The 25505-nt window shown below is 38.1% G+C and overlaps 2 protein-coding genes across 11 annotated transcripts in view; one reads left to right on the forward strand and one right to left on the reverse strand.

Annotated features, from left to right (window-relative positions):
• RNF141 (ring finger protein 141) overlaps positions 1-18349 on the forward strand; it is a 38153-nt gene extending 19804 nt beyond the window's left edge. For both annotated transcript variants that reach the window (XM_004418430.3, XM_087433224.1), the window contains exons 5-6: positions 3283-3390; positions 15242-18349. In XM_004418430.3, coding sequence (XP_004418487.1) covers positions 3283-3390; positions 15242-15392 — 259 coding nt within the window. In that variant the 3' untranslated portion in view covers positions 15393-18349. The remainder of the gene's footprint in view (positions 1-3282; positions 3391-15241) is intronic.
• A 1610-nt stretch (positions 18350-19959) lies between these two features.
• Positions 19960-25505, reverse strand: part of AMPD3 (adenosine monophosphate deaminase 3) — a 42667-nt gene continuing 37121 nt past the window's right edge. For 8 of the 9 annotated variants that reach the window (XM_087433218.1, XM_014782947.2, XM_087433219.1 and 5 more), the window contains exons 13-15: positions 24648-24821; positions 22896-23006; positions 19960-21811 (exon numbers count right to left, since the gene is read on the reverse strand). In XM_087433218.1, the coding sequence (XP_087289344.1) occupies positions 21635-21811; positions 22896-23006; positions 24648-24821 (462 nt within the window). In that variant the 3' untranslated portion in view covers positions 19960-21634. The remainder of the gene's footprint in view (positions 21812-22895; positions 23007-24647; positions 24822-25505) is intronic. The other variant, XM_087433217.1, reaches the window with a different exon arrangement.

Consider the following 25505-nt stretch of genomic DNA (forward strand, 5'->3'; position numbering starts at 1 on the left):
ATACCTGATTAGTAGGTTAGAGCTGCTTCTTGCCTTTGAGTTTTTTCGTTTTTAGTTACACCCTGATAGACTAGTTCATAGAAAAACAGACTTTTTAAGTTGAAGGGAATCTTAAGGGGTACTTATTTGGTTCAAACTTACATCTGATGCATATTTCTGTTAGTGGTTTATATTTATTTGGTACTTATAGGGTATTAGGCATTGTGGTAAATGCTTTACATGTATAAATGCATTAAATCCTCGCAGCAACCCCATGGGAATACAATTTTTGGCCCGTTTCAGATGAAGAAACTAGGGTTTGGACAAATAAGTGACCTGGTTAGAAATTGGCCTAGCTGAGACTCACATTCAGGCCTGTCCAGCAATACAGCCATGCTCCTAACCTCAGCATTATTACTCTCTGGTGCATAAAGCCTCTGTACTACACTGCTTCCTCAACTTTGATATTCAGTGGTTTGAGACTCTCAAGCTCCCAGGTGGTGTCACTGCTGCTGATCCACAAATAACACTTTGAGTAGTAAGACTCTACTTACCACATTTAGCCAAGTGGTAGTCCAACTTGTACTTGAATACCTGTATGGGACTCACTGCCTCTGAATTACCACATTTAGCCAAGTGGTAGTCCAACTTGTACTTGAATACCTGTACGGGACTCACTGCCTCAGAGAAGCAAGGCTTTTCATATGTAGATGCTCTCATCACTATAAAGTTTTCCCTTTTTTTTTAATATTCCTCGGAGTAGCCAAAATCCGGCTCTCTTAAGGCAACCTAACCCAGACTATAGAACCAAACTGCTTGTGTTCAAATCCTGGCTCTGCTCCTAACTGTATAAGTTTGGACAAGTTATTAAACTCTCTTTCCTCAGTTTCCTCATCTTTTAAAAGAGGGCGATAACAATAATATCTGCTTCATAGGACTGTTGAGAGAGTTAAGAGAGTTAATATATGTAAAATGCTTAGAACAGTGCCTGGCGCATAATAATGTGTCTGTAAGAGTTAACTATCATTATTATTAAACTATTACTGTATTCTACTTATTGCTTTCAGGACTGTGCCCTCTGGAATTCCACCAAACAAGTCTGTTCTCTCTTCTAGCCCTTCAAATATTTGAAAACAGTAATCAAATTCTCACTGAGCCTTTGTTTCTATGAATCTCTTCTACATCCCAGAGGCTTTCCTGGGTGATCCTTTATCTGTCAATATGTTTTTGAGAGTAGTGGGCGTAGAACTGAATGCTCCACTCTACAGGTGGTCTAACAAGGACAAACAGAGCAATACTCTTTCTCCTTCCTTCTTCTGATAATCGTGCTGCTAGAAAGGTAGCAAAAAATCAAGTGAACATTGTACAGCTTCTGCTGGCTGCTTCTGTGTCTCCTGGTCTTTAACCTCTATCCAGAATGCTGTTCTTCTTCTTAGCCCACTGCTCCTCACTTTTAAACTCTAACTTTCACAATTCTGTTACTCTTTATGGATTCAGTTATATTCTCTGCTACTGCCACCCAAGTCTACATCTTGGATGTAAATTGTAAGCTCCTCAGAAGCAGAGATCCTAATTCATCTGGGTCTGGCACAGTATGTAGCAACTAAAAGGCACCTAAACTTGACACTATATATATATAGAAAAAAATCAAATACGTTAGATCCACATCCATCTAGGTTTTCCTTCAGTTTCCGCATCTCAGTTCAATGGCTGCCCTCTTTTGTCCTTACTAAAGCATAACATTTAATCTGTTACCATATCCTGATGATTTGTCTTTTGTCATGCTCCTTAGACAGGCCCTAATTATCTCCCAAGTAAGTTGCTGAAATGTGGATCTGTTTGGCTTTCCTCCCTCTAGACTGTCCCTCATACTGCACTCCCAATTAATCTCCCTATAGTTTGCCTGTCAGAATAAGTTTAAACTTGCTATTTTGACGTTCAAGAATTAGAGCATCTCTACTATATTTAAGCAACCTTTTCTCTCAGTTTCTCTCCAGAGCATCATGTCAGGCTCCTTGTTAGACACACACACACAGACACACACACACAGACACACACACACACAGCTTTTTTTCTACCTACACAGCTTTGTTTATTCACCTAGAATGTCCTGTCTGTCAAAATCCTATCATTTTTCTACCTCATCTTTCCAACAAGTTTGAAATATACTCATTTTTCCTTCTTTACTTAGCACATAATCCATGTAATGCACATTTGACATTTTCTTATATTCTATTTTATGTTCAAATTGACAGATTTTAAAGTGCTATCTCAACGTGTTATATACAGTGCTATCAGCACAGTAGGGAATAAAAACGTGTCGGAGATAGCTCCTACCCTTAAGAACCTTGTGGTCTAGTGCCTGTACTTTGAAACATTCAGTGTTTATATAATTATAAAAGTAATACATGCTTGATGAAGCAAACCTAAAAATTACAGAATAGCACAGAGGATAAAAGCAAATTAAAATCACTTTAAGAAACATTTATTGAGAACCTAAGACATACTCCCTATATTCAAAGAACTTATAGTGTATGGATACACCAACCAATAAACAGCCAATTAAAATGCAATACTTAAGTCCTTAATTGAGGCAAATGTTGATTTGGAGAACAGAGAGAAGATGATATTTTGAGCTAAGTTACTGAGGTTGGAGTTTAGCAAACTCACAAGAGTATTCCAGGTAAGGGGAACATGCAGGCAAAGGCACTGGCTCATTCAGGGACACTCTAAATTGTGGCTGCAGTGGAAGATTCAACATCTCTTTTCCTCCCAAGATGAATGAAAGAACTCCTTGAGGACAGAGACTTTGCTTTCTATCTCTTTTGTATTTCCCATAGCACCTGATACTTAAAACCAAGCCATTCTTTCATTTACTGCCCATTGTCAGCATCAGCAGCGTAAGACCCTGAGGGCAAGGCCCATATTTTTGAGAGCTTTGTATCCTACGTGGTAAATAAATCATATATTGATTGAATTTGTTTATGTAAATTCAATATGATTAAAATGGGAGGAAGACCTGAATATTTCTAGTTTTTGTCTGTATTTCTTTTTAACCGTCACAGAATTTATCTTTTATCCAGTCTTTCTTTATAAAATTTGTCCCTCTTAGGACTTCTTCTGTAGTATATTTGTTATCCCTAAAATACATATTAATTTAGTCTGATTTTGCACAAGTCATGCTGTGCTTTATGCTGAGAGTACATACATGTTTGATAATGCTTTTTAAGGCAATGGAAACAAAGTTTAAAGCTTAATGACAGCAGAGAATATCATTGCTCCAGCTCAGTTTTCCCATTGCAGGGTGAAGCAGCTGACGGATGAAGAGGAGTGTTGTATCTGTATGGATGGTCGAGTTGACCTCATCCTGCCTTGTGCTCACAGCTTTTGTCAGAAGTGTATTGATAAATGGTAAGTTATCTGCTGCCTTCATGCAATAGGCAAAGGTCAAATGGGAGAGTGTGTATGAATAAACTTCAAAAAATACAAGAATATTGTAGTTATGTATAAGAGAGTTTGTTCTTTAGTACCTTGAATTTTATGACATGCCTCCTACTGATTAAAAATATTTTTATTTTTATACCTAAAGTTTGTAAAATGTGGGGATGTATCTTAGTTTTGACAGTTTACTTTTGTTATAAGGAGATTTGTACCTGACTTGAGTCTGGAATCAAGCACTTCTTTTTTTCTTCCATTTTTCTCTTCATTTCTACATTTTTTCTCTCTATATGATTAGAAGGAATAATATGAATCCTTGGATATTGAATATTGGACCTGGAGGGAACTTTAGAGATCAGTTAGTCAAGCTTATTATTTTACAAAATAAGAATCAAGCATTTAGGACAATCTATAATTGACATACATAAACTACATATATTTAAAGTACAATTTGAAATGTTTTCACATATGTACACACCCATAAAAACTGGCATCACAATCCAGATAATAAATCCATCACCCCCAAAAGTTACCTTGTGCCCCATTGTAAAGTCTCCTTCCCCCACTTCCTTCCAGTCCCCAGACAACCACTAATCTGCTTTCAGTCACTATAAAATAATTTGGATTTTCTAGGATTTTTATAAATGGAATTATACAGCATGTACTCTTTTTTGGTCTGGCTTCTTTCATTCAATATAATTATTTCGACATTTATCCATGTTGTAGCATGTATCAGTAGTTCCTTACTTTTTATTGCCAAGTAGTAGTCATTGTGTGAATGTACCACAGCTTATTTATCCATTCACCTGTTGATAGACATTGAGTTTTTTCCTATTTTTGGCTATTACAAATAAAGCTGCTGTATACATTTGTGGACAAGTCTTTTTATGGATGTATATTTTGTTTTTTCTTTGGGTAAATTCCTAGAAGTGGAATGACTATATCATATGGTAGATAATGTTTAACTTTTTAAGAAACTGCCAACTGTTTTCCAAAGTGGTTGTGCCTTTACACTCCCACCAGCAGGGGATGAGAGATCCAGTTGCTCCATATCCTTGCCAATACTTGGTATGGTCGGTCCTTTTATTTTTATCCATTCTAATAGATGTGTGGTGGTATCTCATTGTGGTTTTAATTTGCATTTCCCTACTGACTGATGATGTTGAGCATATTTTCATATGCTAATTTACCATCTGTATGTCTTCTTTGGTGAAGTATCCATTCAAATCTTTTGCCCATTTCTTTTCTGGATTGTTTTCATATCAAGTTTGGAAGTTCTATGTATATTATGGATACATCCTTTATCAGATATATTATTTGCAAATATTTTCTCTCACTTTGTGATTCGTCTTTTCATTCTCTTAAGACTGTCTTTCAAAGTGTAGAGTTTTTAATTTGGGTGAAGTCCAATTTATCAGTTTGTGGTTTATGGATAGTGATTTTAGTGTCATATCTAAGAAATCTTTGTCTAACCCAAAGTCACAAAGATTTTCTTCCAAAAGTTTTATAGTTTTTAGTTTTTAGGTTTTACATTTAAGTCTTTATTTGTGTATATGATGTGAGGTATAGATCAAAATTCTTTTTTTTTTGGCATATGGCTATCCAGTTGCTCCAGCATAATTTGTTAAAAAGACTCCTTTTTTCACTAAATTGCCTCTGCACCTTTGTTGAAAAGCAGTTGTTCAAATACTTGTGGGTCTATTTCTGGATTCTGTTCTGTTCCATTAGTCCATTTGTCTATTTCACACCAATAACACAGTACCTTGATTAATATAGCTTTGTAAGTCTTAAAACCAGGGAGCGTTAGTCCTCCAACTTTGTTCTTCTTTTTCAAAGTTGTTTTGGCTGTTCTAGGTCTTCTGTATTTCAGTATGAGTTTTAGAATCAACTTCTCAATTTCAACAAAAAAACTGTGAGGATTTTGATTGGAATTGTGTCAGATAAATAGATTAATTTGGAAAGTGTTAACTTCTAAACAATACTGAGTCTGCCAATCTACAAACACAGTATATTTCTCTGTTTATTTAGGTCTTCTTTCATTTCTCTCATCAATTTTTGTAGTTTTCAGTGTTACATATCTTTGACAGATTTATCCCTAACAAGTATTTTATATTTTATGCTATTTTAAATGTCATTTTTTATTTCAATTTCTGATTGTTTGTTGCTGGTATATAGAAATACAATAGATTTTTGTGTATTAATCTGGTATCATGAAACCTTACTAAACTCATTTATTAGTTCTGATAGCTTTTTTGTAGATTCCATAGGATTTTCTTGAATGTCTGACCATCATTTTTGAAAGATATTTTTTCTGGACGTAGAATTCTAGCCTGACAGTATTTTTCTCTTAGTTACTTTAATGGTGTTGCTCCACCCTCTTCTTGCTTGCATTGTTTCCTGTGAGAAATCTGCTGTCATCCTTACCTTTTTTCCCTCGTGGGTAATGTGCCTCTTTTCTTTGGCTGCTTTTAAGATTTTTTTCTTTATCACTGGTTTTGAGCAATTTGATTATGATGTGCCTTAGAGTAGTTTTCTTCTTGTTCCTTGTGCTTGGGATTCATCAATCTCTTTGGATTTGTAGGTTTGTAGTATCACCAGTTTTGGAAATTTTTCAGCAATTATTTTCTCAAATATTTTTTTCTGTTCTCTTTCCCTCTCCTTCTGGGACTCCAGTTACACAAATGTTAGACCACTTGAAGTTGTCCCACGGCTCACTGGTGCTATTTTCCTTTTTTGTTTTCTTTTTTGAGTAATTTTCTGTGTGTTTCATTTCGGATAGTTAATATTGCTATGTCTTTTCAAATTCACTAATCTTTTTTCCTGCAATGTCTAACTTGCCGTTAATTCTACCTAGTGTATTTTTTACTTCAGATGTTGTAGTTTTCATCTCTAGAAGTTTGATTTGAGTTTTTTAATATCTTCCATGTCTCTGCTTAATATGTTTGGTCTTTCCTCTAGTTTTTTTAATATATAGAATATGGTTATCATAACCTTTAATTTTCTTTAATTTTAACATCTATGTCAGTTCTGGATTGTTGTTTTTTTAATAGTATATTTTTGTCTTTTTTTTGAAGTATAATTCACATACGATATTATATTAGTTTCAGGCATACAACATAGTGATTCAGTAATTTTATACATTACAAAATGATCACCACCATATGTCTAGTTACCATCTGTCACCATACAAAGTTATTACAATATTATTGACTCTATTCCCTATACTGTGCATTACATCCTCGTGACTTATTTATTTTACGACTGGAAGTTTGTACTTAATCTCCCTCACCTATTTCGCTCCTCCCCTGACCCCCCTTCCCTCTGATGACCACCAGTTTGATCTCTGTATCCGTAAGTCTGTTTCTGTTTCATTTTGTTTTTTAGATTCCTCATACAAGTCAAATCATACAGTATATGTCTTTCTCTGTCTGACTTATTTCGCTTAGCATAATACCCTCTAGATCCATCCATGTTGTTGCAAATGGCAAGATTTCATTCTTTTTTATGGCTAATATTCTATTGTGTATATTTACCACATCTTCTTTATCCATTATTCTATCAGTGGACTCTTAGGTTGCTTCCATATCTTGGCTATTATAAATAATGCTGCAGTGAACATAGGAGTGCATATCTTTTTGCATTAGTGTTTTTGTTTTCTTTGGATATAAACCCAGAAGTGGAATTGCTGGATTGTATGGTAGTTCTATTTTTAATTTTCTGAGGAATCTCCATACTGTTTTCCATAGTGGCTGCACCAATTTACATTCCCACCAACATTGCACGAGGGTTCCCTTTTCTCCATATCCTTGCCAACACTTGTTATTTGTTGTCTTTTTGATAATAGCCATTCTGACAGATGTGAGGTGATATCTCATTGTGGTTTTGATTTGCATTTCTCTGATGATTAGTGATGTTGAGCGTCTTTTCATCTGCCTGTTGGCCCTCTGTATGTCTTCTTTGGAAAAATGTCTATTCAGGTCCTCTGCCCATTTTTTAATTGGATTGTTTGTTTTTTTGCTATTGAATTGTATTAGTTCTTTATATCTTTTGGATATTAACCACTTATTAGATATATCATTTGCATAAATATCTTCTCCCATTCAGTAGGTTGCCTTTTCTTTTTCTTTTTTTTTTTGTGAGAAAGATTAGCCCTGAGCTAACATCCGTTGCCAATCCTCCTCTTTTTCTGAGGAAGATTGGCCCTGGGCTAACATCCATGCCCATCTTCCTCTACTTTATATGGGACACCGCCACAGCATGGCTTGACAACGCAGCGTGTGGGTCCGCGCCTGGGATCCAAACCTGTGAACCCCGGGCCGCCGAAGCAGAGCATGCGAACTTAACCACTACACCATTGGGCAGGTCCTGCCTTTTCACTTTGTTGATGGTTTCCTTTACTGTGCAAAAGCTTTTTGGTTTGATGTAGTCCCATTTATTTATTTTTGCTTTTGTTGCCCTTGCCTGAGGAGACATATCCAAAAAAATATTGCTAAGACCAATGTCTGAGAGTTTACTGTCTGTTTTCTTCTCAGAGTTTTATGATTTCAGGTCTTACATTTAAGTCTTTAATCCATTATGAGTTTATTTTTGTATATGATGTAGGATAGTGGTCCAGTTTCATTCTTTTGCATGTAGCTGTCCAGTTTTCCCAGCACCATTTATGAAGAGACTCTTTCCCCCCTGTATATTTCTGCCTCCTTTATCGTAAATTAATTGACCACATACACCTGGGTTTATTTCTGGGCTCTCAGTTCTATTCCATTGATCTGTGTGTCTGTTTTTGTGCCAGTACCATACAGTTTTGATTACTAGAGCTTTGTAGCATAGTTTGAACTCAGGGAGCTTGATACCTCCAGCTTTGTTCTTCTTTCTTAAGGTTGCTTTGGCTATTCAGGGTCTTTTGTGGTTCCATACAGATTTTAGGATGATTTTTTCTGGTTTTGTAAAAAATACCATGGGTATTTTGATAGGGATTGAATTTGTAGATTGCTTTGGGTAGTATGGACATTTTAACAATATTAATTCTACCAATTCTTGAGCACAGTATATCTTTCCATTTATTTGTGTCATCTTCAGTTTCTTTCGTCAGGGTCTTATAGTTTTCATAGTACAGGTCTTTTACCTCATTGGTTAAGTTTATTCCTAGTTATTTTATTCTTTTTGATGCAATTGTAAATGGGATTATTTTCTTAATTTCTCTTTCTGATAGTACATTATTAGTGTATAGAAATGCAAAGATTTCTGTATATTAATTTTGTATCCTGAACTTTACTGAATTCATTTCTTAGTTCTAGTAGTTTTTTGGTGGAGTCTTTAGAGTTTTCTGTATACAGTCGTGCATCACTTAACGATGGGGATAGGTTCTGAGAAATGCATCATTAGGTGATTTTGTCATTGTGCAAACATCATAGAGTGTACTTACACAAACCTAGACGGTGTAGCCTACTACACACCTGGGCTATATGGTACTAATCTTTTGTGACCACCATCATATATACAGTCCATCGCTGGATCAAAGTGTCTTTCTGTGGCACACAACTGTATAATATCATGTCATCTGCAAATAGTGACACTTTTACTTCTTCCTTTCCAGTTTGAATGCCTTCTATTTCTTTTTCTTGCCTAATTGCTGTGGCTAGGACTTCCACTACTATGTTGAATAAAAGTGGCAAGAGTGAGCATCCTTGTCTTATTCCTGATCTTAGAGGAAAAGCTTTCAGCTTTTCACCATTGAGTATGATGTTAGTTGTGGGTTTGTCATATATGGCCTTTATTATGTTGAGGTACATTCCTTCTATAGCCACTTTGTTGAGAGTTTTTATCATAAATGGATGTTAATATTGTCAAATGTTTTTTCCACATCTATTAGATGATCATATGATTTTTATCCTTCGTTTTGTTAATATGCTCCATCACACTGATTGATTTGCAGATGTTGAACCATCCTTGCATCCTGGGAATAAATCCCACTTTATCATGATGTATGATCCTTTTAATGTATTATTTGATTTGGTTTGCTAATATTTTGTTGAGGATTTTTGCACCTATGTTCAACATGGATATTGGCCTGTAATTTTCTTTTTTTGTAGTGTCTTTGTCTGGTTTTGGTATCAGGGTAATGCTGGGCTTATAAAATGAGTTTGTAAGTATTCTCTCCTCTTCTATTTTTGGAAGAGTTTGAGAAAGATTGGTATTAATTCTTCTTTATTTGTTTGGTGTAATTCATCAGTGAAGCCATCTGGTCCTGGAGTTTTGTTTGTTGGGAGATTTTTGATTACTTATTCAATCTCCTTACTATTAATCGGTCTGTTCAGATTTTCTATTTCTTCATGATTTCAGTCTTGGCAGGTTGTATGTTTCTAGGAATTTATCCATTTCTTCTAGGTTGTGAAAGACAGACTAGGTTTTATACAGATATAAACTAAGGTATATGTGTACTAATTAATGATATGTTTTGCTCATGCTGGTGCCCGGAGTATCCATATTAGGTCTTATAAACTACATTCAAAACTGATAGCTTCTCTCTGTATCAGGATCTTGGTCTTAATGTATTTTGATGTTCCTGTGTTGGGTGCATATATATATTTATAAATGTTATATCTTCTTGCTGGATTGACCCTTTTATCATCATGTAGTGCCCTTCTTTGTCTTTTATTCCAGCCTTTGTTTTAAAGCCTATTTTGTCTGATATGATTATAGATGCACCACCTTTCTTTTTGTTATCGTTTCCGTGGAATATCTTTTTCCATCCCTTCACTTTCAGTCTGTGTGTGTCCTTACTTCTGAAGTGAATCTCTTATAGGCAGCATATAGATGGGTCTTGTTTTTTTACCCATTCAGCCACTCTGTGTCATTTGACTGGTGAATTTAGTCCATTTACATTTAAAGTAATTATTGATAGGTATGTACGTATTGCCATTTTGTTCATTGTTTTCTGGCTGGTTTTATAGTTCCTCTCTGTTCCTTTCTTTTTCTCTTTCTTTCCTTGTAGTTTGATGGCTTTCTTTGGTGTTATGTTGATTCCTTTCTCATTTTCTTTCTTTTTTTTTTTTTGTGAGGAAGATTAGCCCTGAGCTAACTTCTGTTGCCAATCCTCCTCTTTTTGCTGAGGAAGATTGGCCCTGGGCTAACATCTGTGCCCATCTTCCTCTATATGTGGGACACCTGCCACAGCATGGCTTGATAAGCAATGCGTGTGTCCACACCTGGGATCAAAACCTGTGAACCCTGGGCCACCGAAATGGAGTGTGAAAACTTAACCACTACACCCCACCTTTCCACCTTTCTCTTTTTCTTTTGTGTATTTACTATAAGTTTTTTCTTTGCAGTTACCGTAACATTCACATATAACATCCTATGTGTATAACAGTCTCTTTTAAGTTGATAGCAACTTAAATTTGAACACATTCCAAAGTTTAACATTTTTACTACTCCCTCCATGTTTTATTTATTTATTTATTTATTTATTTATTTATTTATTTATTTTTTTGAGGAGATCAGCCCTGTGCTAACATCTGCCGGTCCTCCTCTTTTTTTTGCTGAGAAAGACTGGCCCTGGGCTAACATCCGTGCCTGTCTTCCTCCACTTTATATGGGACGCCGCCACAGCATGGCTTGCCAAGCAGCACATCAGTGTGCACCCAGGATCTGAATCGGCGAACCCCGGGCCACCGCAGTGGAGCGCACGCACTTAACCGCTTGCACCACCGGCCCGGCCCCCATGTTTTATATTTTTGATGATACATTTTGCATCTTTTTTATTTTATGCATCCCTTAACTAATTTTCTAATTTTAGTTTATTTTACTCCTTTTTGTCTTTTGACCTTCATACTTGCTTTTATAGGTGATTAATCCACTACCTTTACTATCAATTTACCTTTTCCAGTGAGATATTACTTTTGTATGTTTTCTTATTATTAGGTGGTGTCTTTTCAGCTTAGAGAAGTCCTTTTAACATTTCTTGTAAGGCCAGTTTAGTGTTGATGAACTCCTTTAGCTTTTGCTTATCTGGGAAACTCTTAATCTCCCCTTCGATTCTGAGTGATAACCTTGCTGGGTAGAGAATTCTTGGTTGGAAATTTTTTCCTTTCAGCACTTTGAATATATCATGTCACTCCCTTCTGGCCTGTAAAGTTTTTGTTGAAAAATCTGCTGATAGCCTTATGGGGTTTCCCTTGTACATAATAAATTGTTTTCCTCTAGTTGCTTTTAATATTCTCTTTATCCTTAACTTTTACCATTTTAATTATAATGTGTCTTGGTGTGGGTCTCTTTGGGTTCATATATTTGGAACTCTCTGGGCTTCCTGGATCTAGATGTCTGTTTCCTTCCCCAGATTAGAGAAATTTTCATCCATTATTTCTTCAGTACTTTTTCTGACTCTTTCTATCTCGCTTCTCCTTCTCGGGCCCCTACAATGTGAATGTTATTCCACTTGATGTTGTCCCAGAGGTTCCTTAAGATATCTTTGCTTTTTTAATTCTCTTTTCATTATGCTGCTATGTCTGGGTGAGATCTGTTGCTTTGTCTTCCAGTTCACTGATTCATGATTCTACTTCATCTGTTCTGTTGTTGAATCCCTCTGGTGTGTTTTTCAGTGCAGTTATAAACTTCTGATTGGCGCTTTGTTATATTTTCTGTCTCTTTGTTGAAGTTCTCACTGTGTTCATCCATTCTTTTCTTGAGGTCAGTGAGCATCTTTATGAACATTACTTTGAACTCTGTATCAGGTAGGTTGCTTATCTCCTTTTCATTAAGGTCTTTTTCTGGGGATTTGTCTTGTTTTTCGGTTTGGAACATATTTCTTTGTCTCCTCATTTTGCCTGACTCTCTGTGTTTGTATGTATTAGGCGAAACAGCTACCTCTCCCAGTCTTGAAGGAGTGGTCTTGTGTAGGAGATGATACATGAGGCCCATAAGTGCAATCTCCCCTGGCCTCCAGAGCCAGGAACTTAAGGGATGTCCTTTGTGTGGACTATGTGTCTCTGCCAGTTGTGGCAGGGTTGTGGCTGCTGTGCAGTGAGGGCAGGGCATAATGCATTCATCTGGCACGGTTGTGGTGTGGCTGTGGTGTGGGGTGGGTGGGGCTCAGGGCACTTGCCCTGACCAGTTGTTGCACAGCTGCTGCATGAGGAGGGCAAGGCACAGGGTGTTCACCCAGCCCCCACGTGGCCCACTACTGCACAGAGTGGGCAGAGTGCAGGGCTCTTGGCCAGCCTGGTTGCAGCATGGCTACTGTGCTGGGAGGGTGGCACGTGGGACACTTACCTGTCCCAGTTGTCAAGGGCTGCTGTGTGGGGTGGATGGGGGGCAGAGCACGCCCACCAGGGCTAGCAAGCTAGTGGGAAGGCACCAGAAATGGCATTTGCCGGGGTTTCTGTCCCTGGAGAAAGTCACTATAGGTTCCTGCCTCTCCAGCAGCCAGTTTAGGAACAGTAAGTTGGTCTCCCTCTCTTGTGGCTGGGCACTTTTCAAACTCTTGCTTTTGCACTCAATTTTAGGGTGAGTAGGTCTACATGCAAACTGTTTAAGAGTGAGTTTTCCATTCCCTACATTTCCATGTTTGCCCTGGACTTAATCCCTGTTGATTTTCAAAACCATACGTTTTGGGGGCTCATCTTTTCACTGCCAGACCTAAGGGTTGAGGTGCCTGATATGTGGCACCGTCCCTTCACTCCTTGGGGGAAAGTTCATATTTTGGGGATCCCTTCCTGATTATGGGACACCATGCCTGGGGTGGGATCCTGAGCAAGACCAAGTCTTTGTCTCCCCTACCGTTCTCTGTGTGTCTCTTTTATCCTGGGTTGTAGAGATGCTCTTGTCCAGTTCTCAAGTCCTTTTCAGAGGAAAATTATTCCATATGTAGCTGTAAATTTGTAGTGTCCGTGGGAAGAGGTGAGTTCAGAGTCTTTCTACGCCACCATCTTGAACTCCTCTCAGTTCTGAGTTGGTTTTCATTGATTTTTCTCTTCATTTTGGGTTGTATTTTTCTGCTTCTTTGTATGCCTGGTAGTTCTTGATTGGGTGCCAGACATTGTGATTTTTACCTTTTTGGGTACTGGATATTTTTGTATTCCTATAAATATTCTTGAGCTTTGTTCTGGAATATAATTACTTGGAAACGGTTTGATCCTTTCGAGTCTTGCTTTTATGGTTTGTTAGACAGGACCAGAGCTGTGTTTAGTTGAGAGCTAATTATGCCCCACTAATGAGGCAAGACCCTTCAGAGTACTGTACTCAATGCTGCATGAATTATGAGGTTTTCTAGTCTGGCTGGTGGGAACAGGCAACATCCCAGGCCCTGTGTGCGCTTTAGATACTCTTTCCTCAAATCCTTTGGTCATTCCTCAGCTTCCATTAGTTTCCTCAGATGCACACACTAGCCATTACTCTGCTGAATATACTCTAGAGGGACATTTCAGTAGATTCTAGAATTCTCCATTTGTGTGGGGTTCTCCTCTCCAGTACTCTGCTCTGTGAACTCTAGCTGCCTTGGCCTCCCGAGATTCTCAGCTCTGTCTCTTCAACTCAGCGTGTCTGCCAGGCTGCATCTAGGTTTCCCCTGCTTGCTCTGCAGCCTGGAAACTCTCAAGGCAGTAAGCTGGGGCAGTTTTAGGGCTCACCTTCTTTTGCTTCGCATCTCTCAAGGATTATTGTCCTTCGTCATCTGATGTCCAGTGTTGAAAACCGTTGTTTCATGTACAATCATGCGTCGCTTAACGACAGGGATATGTTCTGAGAAATGCATTGTTAAGTGATTTTGTTGTTGTGTGAACGTCATAGACTGTACTTATATAAACTTAGATGGTATAGCCCACTACATGCCTAGGCTATGTGGTGCTAATCTTATGGGACTTCCGTCATATATGTGGTCTGTCGTTGGCTGAAACGTCATTATGTGGCACATGACTGTATTTTGCCCTGTGTTTTATAGTTGTTTTAAGTGGGAAGATAAATTTGGTCCCTGTTGACCAGAAGCAGAAGTTGACTGTTTTAAAATTGTGATTTTTGTGCACCGAAGAGCACACATAATTATCTTGTAAAATCTGGTTCTCTGAGGAGCCAGAAATGAATCTGAATAATATGTGCCAGCTCTAGCTTTCACATTTAGTTTTTGGAACAGATTTCTAGATTTTTGCACAAAAGCCAAAGAGCAATTGATATAATTTAATTACTTTCGTCTCAGATTTCACTGAGAGATGAAGAGAAAAAAATTTTCCCCGTATGACATGTTTCTGGCTCAAATATGGTATTTTTGAAATTTCCAAAATAATATTTGACAAGACAAAAATTCCCTCTGGAAAACGTAGTCTTATTTAAGCAATCATATATAAGTTCTTTCCCTATCAGAAAATTATTCTGCATGTAAAGTTCATCTTTTATTTTAAGCCTTGAATGCTTCCATTCTGTTGTTTATAGTGGCAAAAGACAGGAAAAAACCTAAATGTCCTATGGGAGACTAGTTAAATGAATTATGGCCTATCCATGCAGTGTATATTTAAAAAGAATAGACAGTTCTAACATGTGCTGATACATAACGTCCTACAAGATGTATAGCCAAGTAAAAAGAGCAGTGATGTACATATGCACACCAGCTTGATCGTGCTTAGTCTATCTATAGAAGAGTATGGAAGAAACCGGTAACAGTCGTTACCCTGGGGATAAGAATTAAAGATTGGGCGGGAGGGAAAGGTTTATTTTTCACTGTATACTTTTATGATGTTTACTTGTTTTAAAAACTACGTACATGTATTACTTTTCAAACAAACCTGTTTTTTAAAAAGAAGGAAAAGAAAAACTGTTCTTTCTTTGACTTCTCTAATAGGAGTGATCGACACAGGAATTGCCCTATTTGTCGCCTACAGATGACTGGAGCAAATGAGTCTTGGGTGGTGTCAGATGCACCCACTGAAGATGATATGGCTAACTATATTCTTAACATGGCTGATGAGGCAGGCCAGCCCCACAGGCCATGACCTTGGGGAGAAGTGTTCTGTTGCTGTTGTGGGCTACAAACACTTTGGTCATGGGGGAAGCATTCAGGGATGTTGTGGCACAGACACAGAGAAATCAATTTTCCCCACCCTCTTATTTTCACTATTCTGACAATTTGTCTCATTTCTTTTGATAAACTTTCCATGTCTTCCGTTTACGGTAAACTAAAATTTGCTACTATTTTAGGCTATATTTTCCTCTTATTTGTCTGTTCTAATATATATTAGAACTAATTGCTCTTGAATCTTTTGCTGAGGTAACAGCAACATTTCCAGAGGCTTCTGAAACACTTCTATTTTTCAGGGTAGGAGTATTCTGGAATCTATTTAGTTAGGTTTAAAATAAACCTGGAATGTTAAAAAGTTGTAGCCATCTGAGAAAATTTTAAATGACTGAAAATGTAGAATACATCAAAGTGCATGTTACTACTTAAATTAGTCTTTCTGCTGGAATCTAAGGAGTATATATGCCCCCTTGTGGTTAATTATTGCTCCTTTAATAATTTTTACTTGAAATCATCCATAATTATTTCACAACTTTAGCAGTGTGTTTTGGAACTACATGTTTTTTACTTAAAAGTCTTTTTTTTTTCCATGTTGTATAGTTTTAGTAAGGACTGTAAAGTTGGGCGTGACTTTGCCTTGTAAATGGGTATCTGCTGGGGAATCTTCTTGGCTGTTCTGGAAATGCTTTCCTACAGCTTGGAAATTGTTCTCAATAGCTTTTGATAATGCTCACGCATCTTGGAGTTTCAGAAGAAAATTTTTCTTCATCACAGCTCATAAATTTCATATTTCCAAATTATGATAAATCATTCAATATTGGTTTATGGTGCTTTTATTTTCTTGAAAGCATCTTTCTGAAGCCTCAAAGTCCTCAAATTTCTTACATTAAGAGAGAAGAAAATAGGTTGTAGCCTTTTAACCATATGTACATAAAACACCTCTGAAAATTAGGAGATAACTTGGTTTCTTATTGTTTCACTGTACTTTGAAATACTCTGAAAGAGTATAGTTATAATGGAATCACGACATTCAGTGGCACTCAAACCATTTTTTAAAATTTCGCTTATACTGTAAAATTTTTGTTTTATGCTAAATATTAACATTTCAGCATAAAATATAACTAGTCTCCTTTAAAAAGTATGTTAACATTCCACGTAACTTTTCTCACTTATTATTGGCAAGTTGCAAATAGTACTATTTTCCAAAGTACCAAAGTACACAATTTAAGTTGCTGCTTATTGATGGCAGAATTTTTGGATACTAGGATTTTAATAGGCATGCAAATTAAGTAATTCATTTCTAGGAAAAATGTCTGACCAAAGGTAGCTTGATTTTACCCCAAAAATACTGATAACTAATTGATTGACGTTCATGATGGGGTCAGCTCAGTACCAAATAGCTAAACACTCACTATGGTTGTTTGTGCAAGCAGAGTACTGGGGACTCCATCATAGCAACCTGACAGTGCGCTTGATGGTTGTGTGACCTTGAGGAGGCCCCTTCCTCTGGTTTGTAGGTTCCTACTTTAGAAACTGAGACTTTATCTGTGGTTTTCACACCTTATTTCAGCCGTAGAACCTTTTTCTTTTTTCAAGTAAAATCTCACTCAGAACCCCTACATGCATGTACCCTACCCCACTATATAAAAGTCGTATTTCATTAATATAAATTTCCTTATATAAACTTTATATGCTATAATAACTAAATATTATAAAATCAACCAGTGAAAACATGTATTAATGCATTGGTGATAATCCAGTATATTAGAATTTGCTAACACAAGTTATGTGATGGGACCTTTTTAACATTAATTTTTTTTCCAAAAAATATTTTTTTAAATTAGTTTTAAGTCAAACTCTGAATCTCCTCCATGGATTCTTAGTATTCCATGTGACATATTTTTAAAACCTTGGGATAGATGATCCTCTGAGATCTTTTCCAGATCCAAGATTTTAAATTGTCCTTTTGGATTAGACTTGCTGAGTCTAAGTCAGATTGCCTAATTGAAGAATGTTTCTGAAAATAAACAAACTTGCTTTACAGATTTTTTGATCTTTCTTGGTATAGCCAATGATTTTATTCCCCAGAGTGCTTCACCTTTCAAGGAATTATTTAACAGTGAGCCCAGTGACTTGATATTGCCTAAATCTTCTTATTTTCCAATATGAGCTCCAAGATACTAACTGATCTACTGTGAAATGTAAAATGTTTTTATTAGCCTTATCAAATAAATGAGCACAGTTTTTTGCTCACTCCATTAAACTGAGTGATAATTCTTTAGATGTGAATGTTAGGTAGGTTCTACTGTAATAACTAATCATAAAAGTTGTAAATTTATTTAATGGATGAAATGTACACTTTTTGTATTCTGTACAGCTTTGTCTTTTTTTAATATGAAGTACTTAAATGCACTTACTATGATAGGAAATATAATGCGTGCCTTCTAGGATGTGTGAAATGGTTTCATAAACTCTAAAGAATTTGTTTTATAAGTTATAAAGTTTTCCCTAGCCTAACTCAGTAACAAAGGGTTTATAATGCTGTAGAACTTTAGTTTGAGAAAATAGATTTGACTATGTACTGAATTTAGAAGTTGAGAATAATACTATCTGTTTTATTCTTAGGACAAACTGATATATTGTGCAATAAATAATCTTTAGCAAGTAAATTTTAGCTAATTGAAGAGATTTTTTCCTTATCACATAGTTTCACATTCTTATCTACTAAATGTTTACATTCTTTGGAAGACTGTTTTGTATTGTGCTCTAGGGGGTTGTGATGTTTGTGTGCTATGTTTTAAAATTCATTTCAAATTGGACTCGATTTCCTTGCACCTAATATATGTCTGGGAAATAAGGCTGCTTAAAAATATCTTCTGGTTCAGTGATTTTTAACATTAGGAAGTTGGATCCAGTAAAAGACAGTCCGAAGAATTTAACTGGTTTTTTCTTCATTCTTACGTGATCTATCCAAAAATAAGAAAACTACTTGGAGATTAGGGAAATCAGCCAATCACCCACATTCATGATGGGCAACACAATGACAATATAATATAAACAGGTGACAACAGACTTTCATGTTTTCATGTCTTTTTACCCTATTGGGCTGTAAAAATAATCGATAAATACTCCAATCAGTAAAATAATTGATAAAAAGTAGTTTTGATGTTTACCCTGTAAAATCATTTCCAAGATAAAAGACTATAATTAGAGAAGCATGTTAGAATCTTAGTGCTGAGAAGAGGAAAGCCATTTATAAGGAACAGCACTTTGTAATTAAATTTACTGGTGTGTATCATCATGGAGAAGTACACATTTTGGTATCAAAAGACATAAAAGCCTCCTCACAGATGTATTTTGATACTTGAAGCTGTCTGTAGTCTTACTTTCTGGCATCCTCTATCTTTCTAATAAAATATTTATTTAGTGGTTGAGGGTGTAAAAATTTCCAAGGAACTGTGTTTGTCTAATTAGCGTTCCTTTTATTGCAATTAGTTACACTTGTTCTTTGTAACAGTCATAGTTTCAGGTATAGAATACTCAGGTATATTACCAACATATCACCTTCAGTTGTGTCTTCAGACCCAGAAAAAGATGAGTGTTGTTTCACCAACACAGCACTCAGAAACAAGTAGAGAGAAAGCCAGAGGGATATGCTTTCAACTCTGCTTTAATCCAAGATAAGAGGAAGTAAAGACCCAAGACACACTTGGTAAGTACCACCCCAGGAGCTGTGACTTGTGTTCATGTGGCAAAGAGCAATGACATTGATCATTTCAGCAATGCTGTTTGAAGGAACACATAATGTGAACTCGAGCCTTTTAGAGTAACGGATAACATACCTCAAAAACTGTTCTTTTAGAAACTTGGGCTAGTATACAATGGCCTTTGATTGCAACTGCAAACACAAAATAAAGGAGGGATTCACCCCCTAAAAAGCCCAGTTAGGTACAATGATGTAATAAAAGTGCAAAGTGCTATAGAAAAAGGTGTCTGAGAGGCTGGCCAGGTGGCAGTGGTGTACTAGTTAAGTACACATGCTTCGCTTCAGCGGCCCAGGGTTCACGGGTTCAGATCCCAGGCGCAGACCTACACACTGCTTATCAAGCCATGCTGTGGCGACATCCCACATACAAAATAGAGGAAGACGGACACAGATGTTAGCTCAGGGACAATCTTCCTCACCAAAAACAAAAAAGAAAGAAAAAGTTGTCTGAAAAGTTTGCAGGACAAGTAAAATCCAACAAGTGTTGGCTGCACAGACTAAAGTAATGTCCAGGGAAAAGGAAATGAACATGTGTGGTTTGCTCACAAGCCGTAACAAGGCGGAAGTTAGAGAAAAAGAGAGCAAAGGTACACCTTCAGGCTCTAACGAGCCTCAGTTTGAACATTTTGAGTTTTCCTAGTGAATGTCATCCATGTCTGAGTCCTAGTAAAAGAAAAATTAGTAGTTATTATTGGTAGCTTTTCAGAATGCCCAATCTTTTCTTAAAGTAAAAAACTTAAACATTTGCTTTAAATAGTATTAACTTGACATCATTGAGTCACAGTCCTAACAGACTTTATTTAGTTAAAAACAAATACTTGATACAGATAAAATGACAATGAAAAACTGTATGATACTTATGTTAAGACAAATGTATACAAATGGGGGCTTTTCAAAAATAATGAATGCCTAAGATAAATTTTCATTCAATTTCATGATTAGCTATAAGATAGCATATGTAAGACTACATTTATTGTTCCATATGCTGAGTTGACCAGTGGAAGGGACAAGTATTATAAAGTCACAGGACAAGACAATCTAAAGTCAAATAAGCATTTTCACAGGCAAAAATAAGGTTCTTCTAACTCTGAAGTGATTCAGAAGGACATCCTGTAGTCTGCATTTGCCCACAGAGATAGACAGGAAGGTCCTCCAGCAGCTTGTTGAGTACTAGGAGCATATATCCTGAAAAAGGTGCCAAAAGAGAAATTATTCAGTTATTCAATATACATTTATTGAGCACCTACTATGTACCAGGCACTAGTAACACAGATGGAGAGTACATTGGTGAAGCTTAAATTCAGATGGGTCTTAAAAAATGCTTTCAACCTAGCCCCTGGGACCACTTATATCTTCTGAAGAAGTCTGCGCATTAGGTAAGGAAGAAATTTCACCTTAAAAAAAAATGCATCAGGTTACAATGATAAAAAAATCTTCCACTGGTCAGGCCTAATGGAATAGCGGGGAAGGGCCTGGATTAGCAGCAAGGAGACCTGGTTCTAGTCCTGTTACTTATTAGCTGTGTGACCTGAAGCAAATTTCACTTCTCTGGCCCTAACTCTTCATAAGTAAAATGATAATTGGGCTACCATCATAGAATATTTGAGCCAAGAGGAACAGAGATCATCTAGTCCTGTGCTTTTCAAAGTCCTTAGTTCAAATGAAAATATGTGGAAGCCCCAACATCAAACTGATAAAACAGAGTCGCTTTGAGGAAGTAAAGGCAGCACCCAGAACCTCACTCCCACTGCCCTCCCCTACCCTGAAGTGGTCCTGGAGGGGCATTCACAGAACACTGTTTGAAAACCACTCCTCTAGTCCCAACCCTCACTTTTCAGATGACGAAACCAAGACACAGACAGGAGTGGTTGTTTCATTGTGCACATTTGGCTTCTTAAATAGAAAGGAGGGATGAGGGCTAAATAAAACAGTTTAAGAAATTCATAAAAAATGCAAATTGTCAAGAAAAAGTTTTCTATTTTAATTCTCTCAAAGTAGCTCCTTTATGAAAGGGAGCTTTGAAATTGATTTTGCTTAAGGCAACCAGCCAGCCAGAGGCTGAAATGAACAACTACCAACTAGCCTGCAGGGCCGATAGAGGACTATGGCAGAAAACCAGACCTCATGTCAGTGGGCATTGGACCGTGGAAGATCCTGGCCCCAACAATGCAAGCACTAGTGGTTTCAAAAGAAATATTTGGCAAATTAGGAATGAGTACAGACAAATGTCCGGCTCCCAGATCCCCAAGGAGGAGTCACCATCTATTACTCAGAAATATTAACAGAAGTGGGCACGTTAGATCTTAAAGTGAACAGTGCGACTAAAATCACTAGTTTGCAAGTTCTTCAGAGGCATCCTCTCCATGGAAAGTCCTAATTTGGTATCTCGACCACTGTTAATCACAGCAGACTTGAAATTAAATCAAAGTTAAATTGCACGTCCAGTGCTGGACCTATTTGGTCAGGGCTGTGATCTCTTCTGATTTCATGGCGTCAGACAGGAAGCTGAGTTCATTGCATAAGGTCTCGTGTCGGAACGCCATCCGGATCTGAGCAACGTTTGTCTTTCGAATATCATTTCCTTCAGGTCCTTCTTTATAGTAACTGTGTCCCAGAAACCTTTGCTTTTCCTGTGGACCAAGAGAAATACAAAGAAACAGTATACCTTAGATTCACTTTCTGTATCCACATAGCAGCTTTGACATTAGCCACACCAAATCAGACGAGTCCCTCTGAAGCCGATGTCCCTCTTTCCCCACAAGGCTCTTATAAAATCCTCCTGGCTTCTGTCCCCTCAAGGATGGCCCCCTGACAACCACATTCATTCCCTACATTTCTGACTGCTTTCCTTAATCAGAAAGGAAAGATAAGAATTGCAAGAGTTTGCTGGCACTGATGAAGGCAAAGTGAAGGCGTCAAGACTCTAAGTCCCTCCTGAGAGCTGACAAGGGCAGACAGGTGTTTCTGGGGAGGGCCAGTCCAAGGAACCAAGTCTGCACAAATTGAATCTCGAGCCTTTAACTCTTCTCTGCATCAGCATCCAACAAGAGTAGCACCAATGCAGGCGTCTTCCTATACCAGTGACATCACCCAGGGGAAGTACCTAGGGACCTAAGACACCATCTAGACCAATGGTTCTCAACCCTGGCTCCACGTCAGAAGCACCTAGGGAACTGTGAAAAAAAAAAGACTCATGTCCAGGTCCCATCCCTAGAGTTTTTTAATTCAATCTAGATACTGTTCATCTATTCAAGAAATATTGAGTGCCTACTATGTGCCAAGGACTATTCTAGGCCCTAGGGATAAAATGTTGAACAAAACAATCTCTACCCTAATGGAACTTACATTCTAGAAGAAAAGACAGAAAAACACATAACTACGACGTGTTTTATATTACGATGTCAGTAGTAATAAATGTTATGAAGAAAAACAGGTTAAGGGATGGAGAATGATGGCAAGTGTGTGTCTGTTGTAGAACAGATGATCAGGGAAGGCCTCTCTAAGGAGGTGACATTTGTAGAGGTTTGAAAAGGGTGACAGAGCAGCCATGAAAATTCAGGAGTCTCCCCAGGATGCTCCCCCAGAACATGAGTGTCAGTGTGACAAAGACCCTGCTTGTTCTGTTCATCACTGACCCCAGTGCACACAGCAGGCCTTCATTGTACATGTGTTGAAAGCACGGGAGAGACAGGGCAGTGCCGTCACACACCGTACCTGATGCGAGAGGCCGCTCTGCAGCACACTGTTCCTGGCGATTTCGCACAGGTCACACGTGCTCAGCTTCCACACTTGAGCTGCAATTGCGTATTCTTCCATAAGTGCTTCCTAGACCCCCCCCCAAAGGAAATGTATTAGATGGTAGAATAGCCATTCCAATTCTTCACATATTTCCAAAGCTAGAAACATCAGACAGACATTGCAGATGTAATTTGTCTTTGATGTCTGGCATCTGGATAACCAAAACAACATCCCCCCTTAAGTTATGAACTCCTAAGATCTTTTTTGTGTGTGATCTCAGGTTTCCAAAGAGAGATCTATCAAAGAACACCTACACGTTTATTTGTTGACCAACACATGTTTGAAGCCCTGTGTCAGGCACGGGGCTGCCAGCCTCTGCTCTCCTTTGACAATCTCCCTGGTCTTGCACACTTTTAGTATCTTCTCTATAGCTTTGCTTTTCATTTAACACATCATTTTCTTAAGATTGTCCAAAAATAAAAGTTAATCTGAGTAAAGTACTAAGAGCAGAGATAGAACATTAAATAAGAATGAGAAATGGTCAAGTGTAAGACAGTACAATCCCAAAAGGATTTGGGTTTGAGCTGTGCTTTCACTTTATCTTCTAGGGTGTGAAATGTCTGACATTCATCACAAGCCCTTCCATTAGCTCTTCTCCACCCCATTGCCTCGGTATCCTACAGCAGCGATTCTCAAACTATGGTCCAAAGATCCCGGGGGGCTCCCCGAGGCCTTTTGAAAGGTCATCCCTTTTCCAACTATGTATCTTTGTGAAGCAAGAGTTTCTTCATATACTTTGATAAAAACAATCTATCACAACAGATTGACTGCAGAAGCAGAGATGAGAATCCAGCTTCTATTAAACCCAACATTAAAGAGATTAGCAAAAATGTAAAACAAACAATGCCATTCTCAATGCCATTTTTTTTTTTTGGAAATATGGTTACTTTTCACAAAAATTGCTATTTATGTTAACATTTAATAGGTTTATTAATGTTATTTTTAAATGCGTTAATATTTTTCAGTTTCTCAGTTTCTAACAGTTAAATATCACTAGATATAACTCACATTATAAACAACAGCTCTCTGAGGGCCTCAAGTATAAAGGGGTCCTGGGACCAAAAGCTTAGAGAATCTATCCTAGAAGACTCTGGCATTTCTATTTTTACTAATCAGTGGCTGGTCTTATCGACACCATCAAAACGTGCTGGGTACACAAATGGCTGGTCCCCACGAATGACATTGCCTTTCCCTTTTCTCTTTCCCCAGAGATCCAAAGTGTAAGAATAATAACAGTATTAATAAAAATGGTAGCTAACATTTTGAATACATGCTACATGCAGACACTATATTAGACTCTTTGATTCATTATCTTAATAAATCCTCACAATGTAGATGCAGAGACAATTTTATCCCTATTTTACAGATGAAGAGGAATAAGATACAAAGAGGTCAAGTAACTTTACCAACATCACAGAGCTAGTAAATGTCAAAGAAAGGAAAACAGAGAAAAGCAAAGAAATGAAATTGTGCCTTCAAGGATTCAAGGACCCCAAAGACAGGGCTCCTGGAAGGAACCCTTTTCCCTCCCCAGGAGCTCATGTCTTATCTTCACTAGGCCACCAGCCCCACCCTGAAAGCAGAACCGAGCCATGTGCTCAGGTACCTGCCGTGAGGGGAGAGGCCAGGACTGGGCACCTAAGTCCGCACCTTCCCCGAAGTCCTCACCTTCGTGTAATGGAACTGCATGGGGTCATCGGTGGAGAGGGAAACCTGCAGTCCTTTGTGCAGGAATTCCCTCAGAGGGTTTCTGGAATATTCGAGGAACAGACTGTTGTTGCTAAGAGGAGACATGGCAATGGGGATCTGAGCAAGGTAGTAGAGATACTGCAACACCGGACTCTGCAAAAGAACCACCAAACTCAGGTGACAAGTGCCAGAGATGGGAGAGGAGGGAAGGAAGGAGGAGAGGAGGAGCATTCATCCGTGGAAACCAGGGGTCTAGGCAGTGTCTGTGCAAGTCCCTAACCAAGCCCAAGGTCCCCAAAGCCAGGACACCCAACCCCAGCCTCACCTTCCCCACCTCTACGTCCACCTCATCCCTGCAGCATACGCCCAATCCTCCTGCCCACTGTAAGAAGTGCGCCCTCTTAGCTCCAGACTGGAGGCACAGCTCAGGGCAGGAAGGGCAGCTGCAAGGCCCTGGGCTGACCCCAACCTACATACTCAGCTCCCCTCCCCCAGCGCTGACCCTAAGGGCTCGTTTCAGGTTTGTTGTTTTGTTGCTTTGACCGCAAACATTCAGGTTGAGACTAAACACCCCAGCTCCTCAGACATGGGAAGGGGCAGACCTGACTGGGCTAGAGTGGTTTTCTGATGTGGCGCCTGCCCCACCCAGAAATGTGACGTGGGTAAGACCTCGCAGGGACCAGGACAGGAGAGGAGTTGGAGCAAACATTGTTCCTATGGAAGCAATCCAAACTATGGAGAAGACCAAATGCACCAAGCTCATGGTAGCATTATTTACACGAGTGAAAAGTTGGATGGACTGTCCAACATTTGGAGATTGGTTGAATCAACTATAGA

The sequence above is a fragment of the Ceratotherium simum genome, chromosome 7 (genome assembly GCF_057802395.1).
Source record: "Ceratotherium simum simum isolate JZ-2026a chromosome 7, ASM5780239v1, whole genome shotgun sequence".
Classification (NCBI taxonomy): domain Eukaryota; kingdom Metazoa; phylum Chordata; class Mammalia; order Perissodactyla; family Rhinocerotidae; genus Ceratotherium; species Ceratotherium simum.